Source organism: Sus scrofa, chromosome 10, assembly GCF_054392235.1.
Source record: "Sus scrofa isolate SSC_HxYL_T2T_F1_AM1 chromosome 10, Sscrofa_HxYL_maternal_Yorkshire_Landrace_v2.0, whole genome shotgun sequence".
In the NCBI taxonomy this organism is placed as follows: Eukaryota; Metazoa; Chordata; class Mammalia; order Artiodactyla; family Suidae; genus Sus; species Sus scrofa.
In genome coordinates, this window is record NC_139392.1 from 32,794,959 (window position 1) to 32,812,719 (window position 17,761).

Here is a 17,761-nt window from a genome sequence, read left to right on the forward strand (position 1 = left end):
CCCTGCAATCCCACTGCTGCATGGACATGTAAAGGAAGATCCATCAGTGTCGGGTAAAGAGACCTGCCATCCCAGGATCACGGCAGCGCCATACACAAGAGCCCAACAGAAACAGAGCCCCAGTGTCCACGGGCACACAGACTGAGAAAGACAACGGGGTGGATACAGACCATAGCAAGGTATTCCGTTGTCACAGAAGAAGGAAACCCTACCCATTGCAGCAATGCACAGAGAACTCCAGGACATTATTGACTGATTCACTTTTGGGCTTGAGGGCTGCCCCCGCAGCAGATGGAAATTCCCAGGCGAGGCGGCAAATCAGAGCTGTGGCCACCGGCCGACACCACAGCCACAGCCAAGCTGGATACCAGCCGCGTCTGGGACCTCTGCCGCAGCTCACCGCAATGCGGGATTCTTCACCCACTGAGCAAGGCCAAGGGTCGAACCCGTGTCCTCATAGGTACTGGTCAGGTTCATGAGCTCTGAGCCTCAACAGGAACTCGCTGGAGGACATCACTTCAAGTGAAGCCAGTCAGACACAGAAGGACAAAGACTCTCTGATGTCATGCACATGAGGTGTCTGAAAGACCACTCCTGAGCAGAGGCTGGAAGGGTGGCTGCCCCGAGTGGGCAGGAGGTGCGGGGGGAGCACAGCGTTCACAACACTCCTCGGGACACTTACAACCTCAAGAGGCTCGAGTTCATGGCACATGTTTGAAACAACAGCATGAAAGTCTGCACCAAGCAGAGGGGGAAGAAAAGAGGAAACGAAAGACCAACAGAGGAAGGAAAGCCTTTTCCCCAAACCTTGCTCCCAGCGGGTGCAGGGAGAATGAGGGAATGGACAGTTAGCCTGCGGTCATCATGAGACTGTTCAACGAGAAACTGGACAGCTATGTGGTGCTAAGGCACAAGTGACTCCCCACAAAACACACCCACTCACACTGGTTCACAATCACACCAACAGGCCCTCACACGCACACCCCCCCAATGTTCCCGGACACCTACCCCCACCATACAAAGAGCCTCCTTTCCTCCAGGGACCCGAGGACTTGGGATGGCCCTTTTGTGGGAAGTCAGTCTCTTTCACCCCATCCTTCACCCCCTTTCCCAGGAGGAACCCAGAATCAGGGTGTCTCTGCAACCAAAGGGGCAGGAAAGCACCCCCCGCCCTTCCTCAACACCTGGACTTCTCCTCAGCAGAGCCGGGTTCCAGAATACTTACGGCTTTCATCGTCCATCCCGTCCACCTGTGATGAGAGAAAAGAAAACACTGTGAGTGTCACAGCATCCTCTGCACTGTGGCCACAGGTCTTCCTGTGGTTGCGGACCGCAGGCACACAGACAGAAGGCAGAGTTGAGTCTGTTTCCCCAAAAGAAGACAGCAAAGACACCTGTGGAAAAGGCACCAGCTTTTCATGGAAGACCTCCCAAGTCCACGTTCATTTAAAAAACATTCAGGCTTCTTTGGAGTTCCCGTCGTGGCGCAGTGGTTAACGAATCCGACCAGGAACCATGAGGTTGCGGGTTCGATCCCTGGCCTTGCTCAGTGGGTTAAGGATCCGGCATTGCCGTGAGCTGAGGTGTAGGTTGCAGACGTTGCTCGGATCCCGCGTTGCTGTGGCTCTGGCGCAGGCCGGTGGCTACAGCTCTGGTTTGACCCTGAGCCTGGGAACCTCCATATGCCACAGGAGTGGCCCTAGAAAAGGCAAAAAGACAACAAAACAAAACATTCAGGCTTCTTCAAAGACAAATGCTCCCTATGTACACTTGGGAACTGATGTGGTCCCTTTTGCCAATGCCCCTTGGAAGGAGTTATTGGTTGGTACCAAACTTTGACTCAACATTCCTCCACAGAGGAATGTGCATATATCCTCTATAATGGACTTGCTCAGATTTCCTTTTCTGAAGTAGGCACATCCAAGAAGAAAGGAGGCACCTTTTTAAATCTCCGATCAAGAAAGGTGAGCTTACCTTGGGGGCAAGCTGGTCTTCCTGCTCAACCAGGTCGCTGGCTGGGGACTCCTCGTCATTTTCAAGGGATGGGCCTGCCTCCTCCTCTGCCTCGTCAATGCAGGCAGCCTCCTCCTGCACCTTCTCAGTTCCCGGCCCCACCTCCTCCTCATTTGCCCCAGCCAGGGCCTCTTCCTCCGTCTTCTCACTCCCGCCGGCCTCCACAACATCATCGAGGGTTGCTAGGGGGACACACAGTCACTGTCAGCAAGGCGGTGGTGCTGCTCGGGAGGTACTCTGGGCACCTCACCTGACTGGACATGGGCTGAGAGTCAAGGGGTGGGGGTGGGATGAAGCACGGATGGAGCTTCTCTTGGCCCATCCTCCCGGGTAAACGTTTTGAAGGACGGCAGAGAGCACCTTGAAAGACCTGAGAAAGGGAGCCTCTGCCTCTCTTGCTAAAGGGAACCTCTCCGTGGCATATTCTCCATCTGAGAAATGGCCAACACGAGCATGCAGGCTCTGCTGCCATGACAGAGTCTCGTGAATCCTCCTGCCCATTTTCCTCTCCAGCCACATTCCTCCATCTTCTGAAATGGCAGGAGATCATTTCAGCTTCCCTACTCTTCCCACAGGGTGCTCCTGTGTTCACACGCCATCCTCTGGGATGTTTCGCCTCTTTTCTTTTCTTAGATACATAATGCTTCTCTTTGGAATACTTTGGCAATAGGAAACTCACGGGGAGAGCAGGCCTTCCCAATGCTATGTACTTTGCACCACTGTCCATAACAACTTTTCTCATCATAACTCATAGGACCTCTGCACCCATTCAGGAATGACTCCCCCTTCAGCCCTGCTGCCAGGTCTTGGCCATTTCTACTTTCCATCTCTGACACTCTGCCGAGTCTGGTTACCGCCTATATGTTGAGTTGCACGATATTTCCTTCTCTGTGCTGCCTGATTTCTCTATTTTTTTTTTCTATTGATACTTGTTGCTTTTTAGGGCCACACACATGCCATATGGAGGTTCCCAGGCTAGGGGTCTAATAGGAGCCGTAGCTGCCATTTTATGTCAGAGCCACAGCAAGGCAGGATCCCAGCTGCATCTGCCACCTACACCACAGCTCACGGCATTACTGGATCCTTAACTCACTGAGTGAGGCCAGCGATCGAACCCGCAATCTCATGGTTCCTAGTTGGATTCCTTAACCACTGGAACTCCAAGTATGCCTCCTTTAACTCATCCAACTCTGCGAACATCCCTTCCCTCAGGACACACCGTGAGGACACAATAGGACAGGGAGGCCAGAAATCCCAAACATGCAGAGCCAGAGAGCTGCCTTCTCACCCACCACCTGACACTCACTCGACCAACTTGGTCTCCAGGGTCAAGGTGCCACCACTTCAGGTGCCACCACTTCAGGTCCCTCAAGGCCAATAAAGGAAACCAAGTCAACAGCTCTTGTGCACTGGGCCCTCACGGTGCCAATCACAAAGCAAACTTGCACAACGGGCAGAGACCAAAGCAGGAAGGAGCAGCTTTGGGAGGGAAAATCGATTCTCCCTCTCAAAGAAAAGGAGAGAGGAATACAAACACAGCACAACAAAGACCAGGGACCCAAGTCTTCTTCGTGGTATCCATTTCACAGGGGAAAACACCACAGCAGAGTGCCACTCATTAGGCCACCCACCCACCCACCCGCCAAGTCCTATCCCCCACTTCCTCCCTCTCCCGGCAGCAGGCGGAACCCAGGTGCTCCCAGGAACCCTCTCCCACTGGATCCCAGCTGCGTGCTCTTCCCTACCTGCAGCCTCCTCATCCTGGCGGCTGCTCAGGCTCTCCACCACTGAGTCTGTAGAAACACACCATCAGGGGAATCAAGGAGTTAGAAAGAGTGGCCCTCCCGTTTCTCCGGCTTCCCTGAGGTGACTACGGGTACAGAGCATCACCCTGGTTTTTCCTCCAGGTGCCCAGACCTTCCCTCTGCTCCATGGACTGAGACCCTTCCACACAAGGTGAGCACAGATGCCAACATTCAGGCATCTCCTATCTGCTCCCTCTCCTTATTAAAGTAGGCGGTGAACAGCTTTACATCAATTTCTTTCTGTTTTTAAGTTTCAGACTCACCTGCCCCACACTCCAAGCAGCAGGCGTCACCCAAGTGTCCCGGGATCCCTCTCCCATTGGCTCCTACCTGAGAGCTGTTCTTACCTGTATCACTTTCATCATGGTTGCTGTCACTCAGACTCTCCATGAAACATACTGCAGAGACACAGACATAAGGAATCAAGGTGTTAGAGCCTGTCCCCCACACGTATCCCCTACTTAGGGTTGTTTGCGGCCACACAGCACCACCCTGGCTTGTCCTCCGTGTGCTCAGAACTTCCCTCTGCTCTACGGCCTCAGAAGCTTCCATAAAACATTGGCCACAGTGGCAAACCTTCAGAGATCGTGGGCTGCTGAGGGATGGAGCCTTACACATCTCCCTTCTACGAGTCCATCTGGAGGCCTCAGCTCCAGGGTGACACACCTGAAATTCCAGCTGCATGGACACACTTGTGTGGTGGCCCCTGGGAGTGAACCATAGGCTGCTTTATTCTGTTCACTGCAAGAGGCAGACCTAACTACTGACTGAACTCAATTAAGCAGAAATGGCTCCTTCTGGCCAGTGGCTGGCACACTGTGGACAGCAGCTCTACAGAAGCACTGAGGAGAAAGGGACCACTGCCCGTGAGGTTCACCTCCAAAACATATATAAAGAAAACTCACACACCTCCACAACAACAACAGCAAAGAAACCACCCAGGAGTTCCCGTCAGGGCACAGCGGAAACGAATCCGACTAGGAACCACGAGCTTGCGGGGTTGATCCCTGGCCTCGCTGAGGGGGGTTAAGGATCCAGCGTTGCCGAGAGCTCTGGTGTCGGTCGCAGATACGGGTGGAGAAAAGGCTCCCCCGCCCCAGCATTGCCGATGCGAACGTACACTGGTACAACCACTATGGAAGACACCATGGAGGGTCCTGCGAAAACTGAACACAGCAGGGCATGCGACCTAGCAAGCCGAGCACCCTGGGAAATATCAGGACAAATGTATCCAGGAAAAAGACATATGCCCCTCTATGTTTATGGCAGCACTGTTCACAACAGCCAAGACAGGGAAGCCACCTCATGTCCACAGACAGATGAATGGCTCATGACGATGTGGTCCACATAGATGATGGAATTCACGACTCAGCCAGAAAATCGAAGAAGAAACCAATGCCACTCAAAACAATAGGGATGGATCGGGAGATTCTCGTGCAAAGTGAAGTACGTGACAAAGAGAAAGACGGATACCACCTGATCTCACTTAGAGGTGGAATCTAAAGCACGGCACAAAGGAACCTGTCCACAGAACCCACGGATGCAGAGAACAGACTTGTGGTTGTGAAGGGCACGGACTGGGAGTTTGGGGGCAGTTGATGCCAACTACGGCATTGAGAATGGAGAGACAACAAGGTCCTCCTGTTGCAGCACACGGAGAACGAGATCCAATCTCCTGTAATCGACCTGATCTCAGACGGCAATAATATCAAAAAAGGAACATACGTTAATGGACACACACGACTGGGGAACGTTGCTCCACAGCAGAGAGTGAAACAACACTGTACCTCCATTAAAATAGAAACAAACAGAAAGGACAGTGGCTAACAATCCACTGAATGGAAAGACAACCTACAGAAGAGGATATTTGTAAATCTTGTATTTGAAACAGGGGCTCATATTTGGAATATATGGGAAACAACTACAAATCAATTGAATCAAAAGGCAAATACCTCAGTTGTAGATGAGTGGAAGCCTGGGAGAGACCCACCGTCCAAGAAGACCACAGAGAGCAGCACACAGAGGGCATGTTTCCCAAAGTCGCCTATCACAATGGAAAGGCAAAGCAAAGGCACCACGAGGTATCACCTCCCACCTGGTAGGACACGGAGTGTTTTCAAACCTGAACAGATGTTTGGGAAGATGTGACTGCCTGGGACTTCTGGACACTGTAGCAGGGAATGTCAACGGGGCCAGCCAGGACGGGAAACACCACGGCAGGACCCTGCAATCCCACTGCTGCATGGACATGTAAAGGAAGATCCATCAGTGTCGGGTAAAGAGACCTGCCATCCCAGGATCACGGCAGCGCCATACACAAGAGCCCAACAGAAACAGAGCCCCAGTGTCCACGGGCACACAGACTGAGAAAGACAACGGGGTGGATACAGACCATAGCAAGGTATTCCGTTGTCACAGAAGAAGGAAACCCTACCCATTGCAGCAATGCACAGAGAACTCCAGGACATTATTGACTGATTCACTTTTGGGCTTGAGGGCTGCCCCCGCAGCAGATGGAAATTCCCAGGCGAGGCGGCAAATCAGAGCTGTGGCCACCGGCCGACACCACAGCCACAGCCAAGCTGGATACCAGCCGCGTCTGGGACCTCTGCCGCAGCTCACCGCAATGCGGGATTCTTCACCCACTGAGCAAGGCCAAGGGTCGAACCCGTGTCCTCATAGGTACTGGTCAGGTTCATGAGCTCTGAGCCTCAACAGGAACTCGCTGGAGGACATCACTTCAAGTGAAGCCAGTCAGACACAGAAGGACAAAGACTCTCTGATGTCATGCACATGAGGTGTCTGAAAGACCACTCCTGAGCAGAGGCTGGAAGGGTGGCTGCCCCGAGTGGGCAGGAGGTGCGGGGGGAGCACAGCGTTCACAACACTCCTCGGGACACTTACAACCTCAAGAGGCTCGAGTTCATGGCACATGTTTGAAACAACAGCATGAAAGTCTGCACCAAGCAGAGGGGGAAGAAAAGAGGAAACGAAAGACCAACAGAGGAAGGAAAGCCTTTTCCCCAAACCTTGCTCCCAGCGGGTGCAGGGAGAATGAGGGAATGGACAGTTAGCCTGCGGTCATCATGAGACTGTTCAACGAGAAACTGGACAGCTATGTGGTGCTAAGGCACAAGTGACTCCCCACAAAACACACCCACTCACACTGGTTCACAATCACACCAACAGGCCCTCACACGCACACCCCCCCAATGTTCCCGGACACCTACCCCCACCATACAAAGAGCCTCCTTTCCTCCAGGGACCCGAGGACTTGGGATGGCCCTTTTGTGGGAAGTCAGTCTCTTTCACCCCATCCTTCACCCCCTTTCCCAGGAGGAACCCAGAATCAGGGTGTCTCTGCAACCAAAGGGGCAGGAAAGCACCCCCCGCCCTTCCTCAACACCTGGACTTCTCCTCAGCAGAGCCGGGTTCCAGAATACTTACGGCTTTCATCGTCCATCCCGTCCACCTGTGATGAGAGAAAAGAAAACACTGTGAGTGTCACAGCATCCTCTGCACTGTGGCCACAGGTCTTCCTGTGGTTGCGGACCGCAGGCACACAGACAGAAGGCAGAGTTGAGTCTGTTTCCCCAAAAGAAGACAGCAAAGACACCTGTGGAAAAGGCACCAGCTTTTCATGGAAGACCTCCCAAGTCCACGTTCATTTAAAAAACATTCAGGCTTCTTTGGAGTTCCCGTCGTGGCGCAGTGGTTAACGAATCCGACCAGGAACCATGAGGTTGCGGGTTCGATCCCTGGCCTTGCTCAGTGGGTTAAGGATCCGGCATTGCCGTGAGCTGAGGTGTAGGTTGCAGACGTTGCTCGGATCCCGCGTTGCTGTGGCTCTGGCGCAGGCCGGTGGCTACAGCTCTGGTTTGACCCTGAGCCTGGGAACCTCCATATGCCACAGGAGTGGCCCTAGAAAAGGCAAAAAGACAACAAAACAAAACATTCAGGCTTCTTCAAAGACAAATGCTCCCTATGTACACTTGGGAACTGATGTGGTCCCTTTTGCCAATGCCCCTTGGAAGGAGTTATTGGTTGGTACCAAACTTTGACTCAACATTCCTCCACAGAGGAATGTGCATATATCCTCTATAATGGACTTGCTCAGATTTCCTTTTCTGAAGTAGGCACATCCAAGAAGAAAGGAGGCACCTTTTTAAATCTCCGATCAAGAAAGGTGAGCTTACCTTGGGGGCAAGCTGGTCTTCCTGCTCAACCAGGTCGCTGGCTGGGGACTCCTCGTCATTTTCAAGGGATGGGCCTGCCTCCTCCTCTGCCTCGTCAATGCAGGCAGCCTCCTCCTGCACCTTCTCAGTTCCCGGCCCCACCTCCTCCTCATTTGCCCCAGCCAGGGCCTCTTCCTCCGTCTTCTCACTCCCGCCGGCCTCCACAACATCATCGAGGGTTGCTAGGGGGACACACAGTCACTGTCAGCAAGGCGGTGGTGCTGCTCGGGAGGTACTCTGGGCACCTCACCTGACTGGACATGGGCTGAGAGTCAAGGGGTGGGGGTGGGATGAAGCACGGATGGAGCTTCTCTTGGCCCATCCTCCCGGGTAAACGTTTTGAAGGACGGCAGAGAGCACCTTGAAAGACCTGAGAAAGGGAGCCTCTGCCTCTCTTGCTAAAGGGAACCTCTCCGTGGCATATTCTCCATCTGAGAAATGGCCAACACGAGCATGCAGGCTCTGCTGCCATGACAGAGTCTCGTGAATCCTCCTGCCCATTTTCCTCTCCAGCCACATTCCTCCATCTTCTGAAATGGCAGGAGATCATTTCAGCTTCCCTACTCTTCCCACAGGGTGCTCCTGTGTTCACACGCCATCCTCTGGGATGTTTCGCCTCTTTTCTTTTCTTAGATACATAATGCTTCTCTTTGGAATACTTTGGCAATAGGAAACTCACGGGGAGAGCAGGCCTTCCCAATGCTATGTACTTTGCACCACTGTCCATAACAACTTTTCTCATCATAACTCATAGGACCTCTGCACCCATTCAGGAATGACTCCCCCTTCAGCCCTGCTGCCAGGTCTTGGCCATTTCTACTTTCCATCTCTGACACTCTGCCGAGTCTGGTTACCGCCTATATGTTGAGTTGCACGATATTTCCTTCTCTGTGCTGCCTGATTTCTCTATTTTTTTTTTCTATTGATACTTGTTGCTTTTTAGGGCCACACACATGCCATATGGAGGTTCCCAGGCTAGGGGTCTAATAGGAGCCGTAGCTGCCATTTTATGTCAGAGCCACAGCAAGGCAGGATCCCAGCTGCATCTGCCACCTACACCACAGCTCACGGCATCACCAGATCCTTATCCCCCTGATTGTGGCCAGGGGTCAAACTCACAATCTCATGCTTCCTAATCGGTTTCACTGCTGGCACGCCATGATGGGAACTCCTCACTTTTGGTCAAACAGTACTTAGTTTTTTTTTTTTTTGGATCATCCTCTTGGTATCCTATTTAAAATTTTACTTTTGTTTCCGGTAGAATACTGTTCTCTTCTGTTTACATATCGCATTTGATCTCTCTCCTGATCTCTTGTCATTTGTGATTGGTTTCATCTCTTTGCTGTTGGGAATAACGTCCTTCTACAAATGGGAGTGTACACGTTCTCTATGGTAACATACTGGGGCCTCCTAATATTTTGCATGTGTCCAACCTCAACTACTGGCACAGCCCAAAAACTGAATGTGAATGTAAATGGGGAACTTTTCATTAATTAAAATTATAGGAATCTTTTGCTGCTCAGTGTACCATGAGTTCCCCATTCAGTGCTGGACGTTGTCATTGGTGGAAATTGGAGCAATGGGTTAGAGGAGCTTTCTGTAATATCCACCATTTCTTGTTAATATAATCTTGTTCTAAATCATTTCTAGTATTGTTTTCAAATTGGGAAATGTGGTTCCATGCAGGGATCTATTACAACTGGAAATGTTAAATATCAGCAAATGTCATAAAATGAGTGAGGTCACCTTTGCTATTAACCAGGAACCAAATGTCGATTTTAAATGAATCATTATTTCCATAGTTGGGAAATTACCAACTGAGTTATTCAATTTATTTTTTGCTTTTTTTGTCATTTTGCCTTTTCTAGGCCTGCTTCCCTCAGCATATGGAGATTCCCAGGATACGGGTCTAATCAGAGTTGTAGTGGCCTACAGTGACCACTGCCACTGCAACTCAGGATCCGAGCCACATCTTCAACCTACACCATGGCTCACGGCAACCCTGGATCCTTAACCCACTGAGCAAGGCCAGAGATCAAACTCACAACCTCATGGTTCCTAGTCGGATTTATTAACCACTGCGCCACGATGGGAACTCCGAGTTAGTTCGTTTGAATTTGCATCATGGAATAAAAGAAAGATGTGGCGTAGCATTTGTAGAGTTTGTTCTGAAATTTGGAACACGGAATGAACTAGAATCATTGTTCAGGCCTGGATGTATTGAGTCAGGTTCCACAGTACCTTCATCTGGCTCATTGGCAGGGTGCACCCTGTTGTGTGGCCACCATGGGATTATTCCAGCCAAGGTGGTAAAGAACAAAATTGCCCTCAGACTTCTGAAGCAAGATCCTAGGTTTCCAAAGCAAGATTCTGGAAAATACATGACAACAGAGAGAACGAGTGACATCCTGATTGCAGAAGATAACAGGGAAATGACTAATAATTGACTCCCAGGCCAAGCCCTCAAAGCCCATAACACCCGGCCGCCCAGAAGAGCCTTCAGAATCCAAGTTCTACTTAGAAAGATCTTGCTCTTTGGGGTGCACTTCAAAACATTACCTCCCCACACAGGTTTCGTGTGAAAATGCCTCTGGGTAGCGGAGACAACCTAGATAATGACCATGCAGAATGGTCTGATGTCAATCCCATTGGTTGACTGATTGATTGTCACCACTCCCAGGGGATGCAGTGGTTCCCAACCCAGGCACTTGATTCTGCACCACGGAAGGGATCGAACACTCGATCTTTAGCCTCTAGGACACTAGGGAACTCCTCACATCCCCTGTAGAAGAAACACATGCCACAAAAGGAGATGTAGATCTGTCTGTGCCTCAGTTCCCTGTTCTGGGCATCCAACTCTGGGAACGCCCCTTCCCTCAGGACACACCGTGAGGACACAATAGGACAGGGAGGTCAGAAATCCCAAACATGCAGAGCCAGAGAGCTGCCTTCTCACCCACCACCTGACACTCACTCGACCAACTTGGTCTCCAGGGTCAAGGTGCCACCACTTCAGGTGCCACCACTTCAGGTCCCTCAAGGCCAATAAAGGAAACCAAGTCAACAGCTCTTGTGCACTGGGCCCTCACGGTGCCAATCACAAAGCAAACTTGCACAACGGGCAGAGACCAAAGCAGGAAGGAGCAGCTTTGGGAGGGAAAATCGATTCTCCCTCTCAAAGAAAAGGAGAGAGGAATACAAACACAGCACAACAAAGACCAGGGACCCAAGTCTTCTTCGTGGTATCCATTTCACAGGGGAAAACACCACAGCAGAGTGCCACTCATTAGGCCACCCACCCACTCACCCGCCAAGTCCTATCCCCCACTTCCTCCCTCTCCCGGCAGCAGGCGGAACCCAGGTGCTCCCAGGAACCCTCTCCCACTGGATCCCAGCTGCGTGCTCTTCCCTACCTGCAGCCTCCTCATCCTGGCGGCTGCTCAGGCTCTCCACCACTGACTCTGTAGAAATACACCACGTGGGGAATTGAGTTAGAAAGAGTGACCCTCCCATTCCTCCTGCTTCCCTGAGGTGACTGCAGGTTACAGAGCATCACCCTGGGTTTTCCTCCAGGCTCCCAGACCTTCCCTCTGCTCCATGGACTGAGACCCTTCCACACAAGGTGAGCACAGATGCCAACATTCGAAGGACAGCAACGTGCTGAAGGAATGACCTTTCAACTTCTTCCTTCTATGGCCATTTATAGCTCCTACCTCTAAACTGACACACCTGAAATTCCACCTCTACACACACTGAAAAGGGGATAGCTGAGTAAGCAATTGAACGGTGCTGTGTTTTATATGAATGGATTGCACTATTTATTACAGAATTCCATGAAGTATAAAGAGGTGATCTGCCAGTGACTGCCACATCAGGCATCGTGTTCAGGGTGGAGATTCAAAGATGAGCAAGATATGACCTCCCCTCCCCGGACATGCTTTACTGCAGACCAGTTGGCTGGTCTGACCTGATCATTCATCTGTATGTATCTCCTGTGCTCATGAACCTGTGCCAGGAATTCTGGGAGGCCCTGCAGACCCCCAAAGAGAGATGGCAACGGTGACATTCTAGACCGATTCCTAGCAGAACCCACGGGTAAGCAGAGGTGCTGTGTATGGCCCACAACACCTGTGCTGCCATAATCAGAGCTCAGTGCAGAGGCAGTGAGGGACACGCCAATGTTTTCACGAGCCCGTCCTTCTCATGGTGCTGCTGGAGTAGCTGGAAAGCAGGCTCAGGGCTCTAAGAAAGGAAACAACTTTTACACTGAAAACTACAAAACATTGCTGAAAGAACTGAATAAGTCACAAAGAATTCAAATGACATTCCATGTTCACAGAGGGGAAGGAGGAGTGCCCATTGTGGCTCATCAGGAATGAACCCAACTAATATCCATGATGAAGCAGGTTCAATCCCTGGCTTCACTCAGTGGGTTAAGGGTCCAGTGTTGATTTGAGCTGTGGTGTAGGTCACAGACGTGTGTTGTAGGTGTGGATGTGGCTCTGGTGTAGTTTGGCATAAATAGCTCAGATTTGACCCCTCACCTGGGAACTTCATTATGTCATGAGCAAGGCCTGAAAAATACAGAAAAATAAAAAAAATAGATTGGAAGACGGAATATCATTGACATTTCATACTACATGAAAAAACAGCAGGTACACTACAACACATATCAAAATCTCAATATCATTTCTTTTGGTCTTTTTAGGGCCTCGCTTGAGGCATTTGGAGGTTCCTAGGCTAGGAGCTGAATCAGAGCTACAGCTGCTTGCCTATGCTACAGCAACAGCAACTTGGGATCTGAGCCATGTCTGCAACCTACACCGTGGCTCAGGGAAAAGTCAGATCCTTAACCCACTGAGCAAGGTCAAGGGTCGAACCCGTGTCCTCATAGGTACTGGTCAGGTTCATGAGCTCTGAGCCTCAACAGGAACTCGCTGGAGGACATCACTTCAAGTGAAGCCAGTCAGACACAGAAGGACAAAGACTCTCTGATGTCATGCACATGAGGTGTCTGAAAGACCACTCCTGAGCAGAGGCTGGAAGGGTGGCTGCCCCGAGTGGGCAGGAGGTGCGGGGGGAGCACAGCGTTCACAACACTCCCTCGGGACACTTACAACCTCAAGAGGCTCGACTTCACGGCACATATTTGAAACAACAGCATGAAAGTCTGCACCAAGCAGAGGGGGAAGAAAAGAGGAAACGAAAGACCAACAGAGGAAGGAAAGCCTTTTCCCCAAATCTTGCTCCCAGCGGGTGCAGGGAGAATGAGGGAATGGACAGTTAGCCTGCGGTCATCATGAGACTGTTCAACGAGAAACTGGACAGCTATGTGGTGCTAAGGCACAAGTGACTCCCCACAAAACACACCCACTCACACTGGTTCACAATCACACCAACAGGCCCTCACACGCACACCCCCCAATGTTCCCGGACACCTACCCCCACCATACAAAGAGCCTCCTTTCCTCCAGGGACCCGAGGACTTGGGATGGCCCTTTTGTGGGAAGTCAGTCTCTTTCACCCCATCCTTCACCCCCTTTCCCAGGAGGAACCCAGAATCAGGGTGTCTCTGCAACCAAAGGGGCAGGAAAGCACCCCCCGCCCTTCCTCAACACCTGGACTTCTCCTCAGCAGAGCCGGGTTCCAGAATACTTACGGCTTTCATCGTCCATCCCGTCCACCTGTGATGAGAGAAAAGAAAACACTGTGAGTGTCACAGCATCCTCTGCACTGTGGCCACAGGTCTTCCTGTGGTTGCGGACCGCAGGCACACAGACAGAAGGCAGAGTTGAGTCTGTTTCCCCAAAAGAAGACAGCAAAGACACCTTTGGAAAAGGCACCAGCTTTTCAAGGAAGATCTCTCAAGGTCATGTTCATTTAAAAAAATTTTGGTCTTCTTCAAAGAAAAATGCTCCCTACCATACACTGCAGAACTGATAGGGTCACTTTTGCCAATGCCCCTTGCAAGGAGTTATTGGTTGGTACCAAACTTTGACTCAACATCCCTTCAAAGAGGAATCTGCATATATCCTCTATAATGGACTTCCTCCGATTTCCATTTCTGAAGTAGGCACATCCAAGAAGAAAGGAGGCACCTTTTTAAATCTCAGATCATGAAAAGTGAGCTTACCTTGGGGGCAGTCTGGGCTTCTTGCTCGGCCCTGTCGCTGGCTGGGGACTCCTCCTCGTTATTTCCACTTGTTGTGGCCTCCTCCTCCACCTTGTTATTGGGCGAGCCTTCCTCCTCCTCATTTTCCCTGGCTGGGGCCTCCTCTTCGGTCTTCTCACTCCCACTGGCCTCCACAACATTGTCGTGTGTTTCTAGGGGGACACACAGTCACTGTCAGCAAGGCAGTGATGCTGATCAGGAGGTACTCTGGGTGCCACACCTGACTGGACATGGGCTGGGAGTCAAGGGGTGGGGGTGGGATGAAGCATGGATAGAGCTTCTCTTGGCCCATCCTCCCGGGTAAACGTTTTGAAGGACGGCAGAGAGCACCTTGAAAGACCTGAGAAAGGGAGCCTCTGCCTCTCTTGCTAAAGGGAACCTCTCCGTGGCATATTCTCCATCTGAGAAATGGCCAACACGAGCATGCAGGCTCTGCTGCCATGACAGAGTCTCGTGAATCCTCCTGCCCATTTTCCTCTCCAGCCACATTCCTCCATCTTCTGAAATGGCAGGAGATCATTTCAGCTTCCCTACTCTTCCCACAGGGTGCTCCTGTGTTCACACGCCATCCTCTGGGATGTTTCACCTCTTTTCTTTTCTTAGATACATAATGCTTCTCTTTGGAATACTTTGGCAATAGGAAATTCAGGGGTCGGGCATGCCTTCACAAGCCATGTACTTTGCACCACTGTCCATAACAACCTTTCTCATCATAACTTATAGGACCTCTGCACCCATTCAGCAATGACTCCCCCTTCAGCCCTGCTGCCAAGTCTTAGCCCTCTCTACTTTCCACCTTTGACAATCTGCCTAATCTACTTACCGCCTATCTGTTGAATTGTTCAATATTTCTTTTCCTGTGTCTGTCTGACTTCACTATTGTTAAAAGTGTGTTTCATTTTGGATCATCCATGTAGCAACATATTTAACATAATTACAATTTTTTCTCCGGTAGAATTTTATTCCTATGTGGATTCATACTGCCTTTGGTTTATCCACGGATCTCTTGTTAACATTTGGGATTGGTTTCATTGAATGACTACCTGCATAAGCTTGAGTCTTGGGGCTGGTTGGATCAAAAGAGGGGGTTTGAATAGCTCCACAGCAAGAGAGTATGGAAGAACATCACGGGAAGGAAGCTTTCCAGGTCATGTAGCGTCTCTCTCATCATCTCCTCTCATCCCCAAGTTGGCCCGGTTGCAGGCGAAGGGGGTGCAACCCAGAGAGTGTAAGCCTGATTTGACAGTAGAGGGCATTGAACTTTAGACTAACTTGCCAAGAATCACGGCAATGTTGAAGGATGGATGTGGGCCAAGAATGTAGTTGGTTCCTTGAGGACAGAAATCCCTGAACCCTGAAGGCCGGACACCTGCTCAGGGCCAAGACCATGCCCTGGACCCTTGAATCAAGAGATCTTCTCACTCTCCCACAAGTCCTCCCATCCCAAGGTTTTAGTGGGCAAGCTCTGATGCCTTCCCTGCAGGAGATGCTGAACCAAGACATCAGTCCAAACCCTTATCCAGCCCTTTGTCTCCATGCTTTAATCCCTGATCTGAATCCAACATTTTCCTCCAAACAAAGCCCCTCTGAAGGACCGAGGCTTTGCCCTGGCTCCGTGGATACTCCAACCCAGGCATTCTCCCCCAAATCTTCATGTCATCCACTGCATCACATTACACTTTCATGACAACCAGCTGACAACCTCCAGCGACTAGGGGTCTGTTTCACTCCCAAGATGGCTCAGAGCTTAGAACAGTCTCGACTGAATGCCAAGAATGAGCTTCCCTTCAGCTAATCATGCCTGGATAAGAGGTTCCTGGGAATTCACTCGGGAGGAGACCATCTGGGCCAGTGCTCTGACTGTTTAGTAAATTAAAATCTCTGACTGTCAATGTCTCACACAATTTTCTTTAAAAAATTGTTGTGATGAAAATACTGTTGACTGACAATGTTGTACCCCTTGCTGCTGTACAGCAATAGGAGTCTGAGCTCCTCCTCTGCAGCCTGGACCAAGGTCTGGCTGAGAATGAGCAGGAGCTCAAGTCATTCTTCACCCAAACCCAATCTGTACCCTGGAAACTCCTCATCCTTCTTCAGACCCTGCAGTGGCAGGGATAGTCTTCTATCCTCTAAAAGGGACCCTTTAGAGACTCTCAGCTTGAAGACCTGACCCTAAGTCTCCCTCTGTGGATCACCAGTCGGACCCTCCTTCCCTCAGTTACCAAATGGTCACCCCACGAACCTACCAGCACTGTGTGTTCTCAGCACACTACCAGCGAATAGCCAACTACCCAGGGAGCTTATCATCATCAACCCATGGAAATCCTACTTGAAAATCCAAGTTTCACTCCTTACAATCAATTTCTACATTTAAAATGCAATTATTGGGAGTTCCCGTTGTTGAGCAGTGGTTAACGAATCCAAATAGGAACCATGAGGTTGCAGGTTCGGTCCCTGCCCTTGCTCAGTGGGTTAAAGATCCGGCATTGCTCTGAGCTGTGGTGTAGGTTGCAGATATGGATTGGATCCCGAGTTGCTGTGGCTCTGGTGTAGGCTGGCGGCTACAGCTCCGATTCGACCCCTAGCCTGGGAACCTCCATATGCCGTGGCAGCAGCCCAAGAAATAGCAAAAGGGACAAAAAAATTGCAATTGGCTTCAGACGTTGATATGTGCATTCAGAAGAGTGGAGCTATAAATGCCCATTTCCATCATGTGTATTGAAGAATGGAATCAGGGTCCCTCTGCACTGAATAAAGGCAGAGTAGGGTATTACCAGGGTTAGTGTGATGGGAGAAGGTTTGTACATGGGAAATAGGAAGGAGTATTGTATAAATTAAGAAAAAAATTGAGGCGCCCAACCAGGAAGAAATAATTAAAAATCTTAAGAGTAATACAAAATGGCTGTATAAGAGATTTACATCTCTGTACACAAATTGAAGTGGTGGAAATGAAAAAAAAAATCAGAGAACATTTTCCATCAGGGTAAACTATGCCATCTGATGGAACAGCCTTTAGATCAGTATCAACATACCTCCCCAACAACAGCTCAGGTTGCCCATCGTCCAACTCTTGAGGGGTGAAGGGGAGAGCCTCCCAGTTGTGGCCCAACACACACCTCTCCACTCACAGAGTGGCAGTTGGACCGCAGGACCCCGTGGGTATCATCCTATTGCTGTGGCAACCAGTCAAGGCCTGGAACTTTCAGAGGGAAGGCAACTCTGCCCCCTCTGGGCCCACCTGCTCTGTCTAGACTAATGTGTCTTTCTACGGACAGGGATGGCAGTGCAGGGTCAACATGTTGTCTCAAAAAATGCATCCCAGAACCACACAGTGTTACTCTCTGCTTGAGAACACAAGACAGGTGAGAGAAAAAGACCCACATTCCAAATAGACCAGATACAGACAATAATTAAAGAGTGAGGAAGAACCAAACAGGAGAAGGCCTTTCCATGGGAAGGGGGCTTTATGGCTCAGGGAGAATGTCTCCTGTCACGTTCCCTGATCTGCACATCATGCCACTTTAGAGGAAGAGGGT

General features: G+C 50.6%; 1 protein-coding gene across 18 annotated transcripts in view; it reads right to left on the reverse strand.

The window, feature by feature from the left end:
* LOC146398935 (uncharacterized) overlaps window positions 1-17,761 on the reverse strand; it is a 115,211-nt gene that overhangs the window by 44,347 nt on the left and 53,103 nt on the right. For 11 of the 18 annotated variants that reach the window (XM_084980852.1, XM_084980851.1, XM_084980850.1 and 8 more), the window contains 10 exons: window positions 14,187-14,377; window positions 13,713-13,737; window positions 11,467-11,514; window positions 10,295-10,423; window positions 8,015-8,235; window positions 7,266-7,290; window positions 4,166-4,216; window positions 3,759-3,806; window positions 1,975-2,195; window positions 1,226-1,250 (listed from right to left, as the gene is read on the reverse strand). In XM_084980852.1, coding sequence (XP_084836978.1) covers window positions 1,226-1,250; window positions 1,975-2,195; window positions 3,759-3,806; window positions 4,166-4,216; window positions 7,266-7,290; window positions 8,015-8,235; window positions 10,295-10,423; window positions 11,467-11,514; window positions 13,713-13,737; window positions 14,187-14,377 — 984 coding nt within the window. Of the gene's footprint in view, window positions 1-1,225; window positions 1,251-1,974; window positions 2,196-3,758; window positions 3,807-4,165; window positions 4,217-7,265; window positions 7,291-8,014; window positions 8,236-10,294; window positions 10,424-11,466; window positions 11,515-13,671; window positions 13,738-14,186; window positions 14,378-17,761 lie in introns of all 18 variants that reach the window. The other 7 variants (XM_084980857.1, XM_084980856.1, XM_084980854.1 and 4 more) reach the window with 2 other exon arrangements.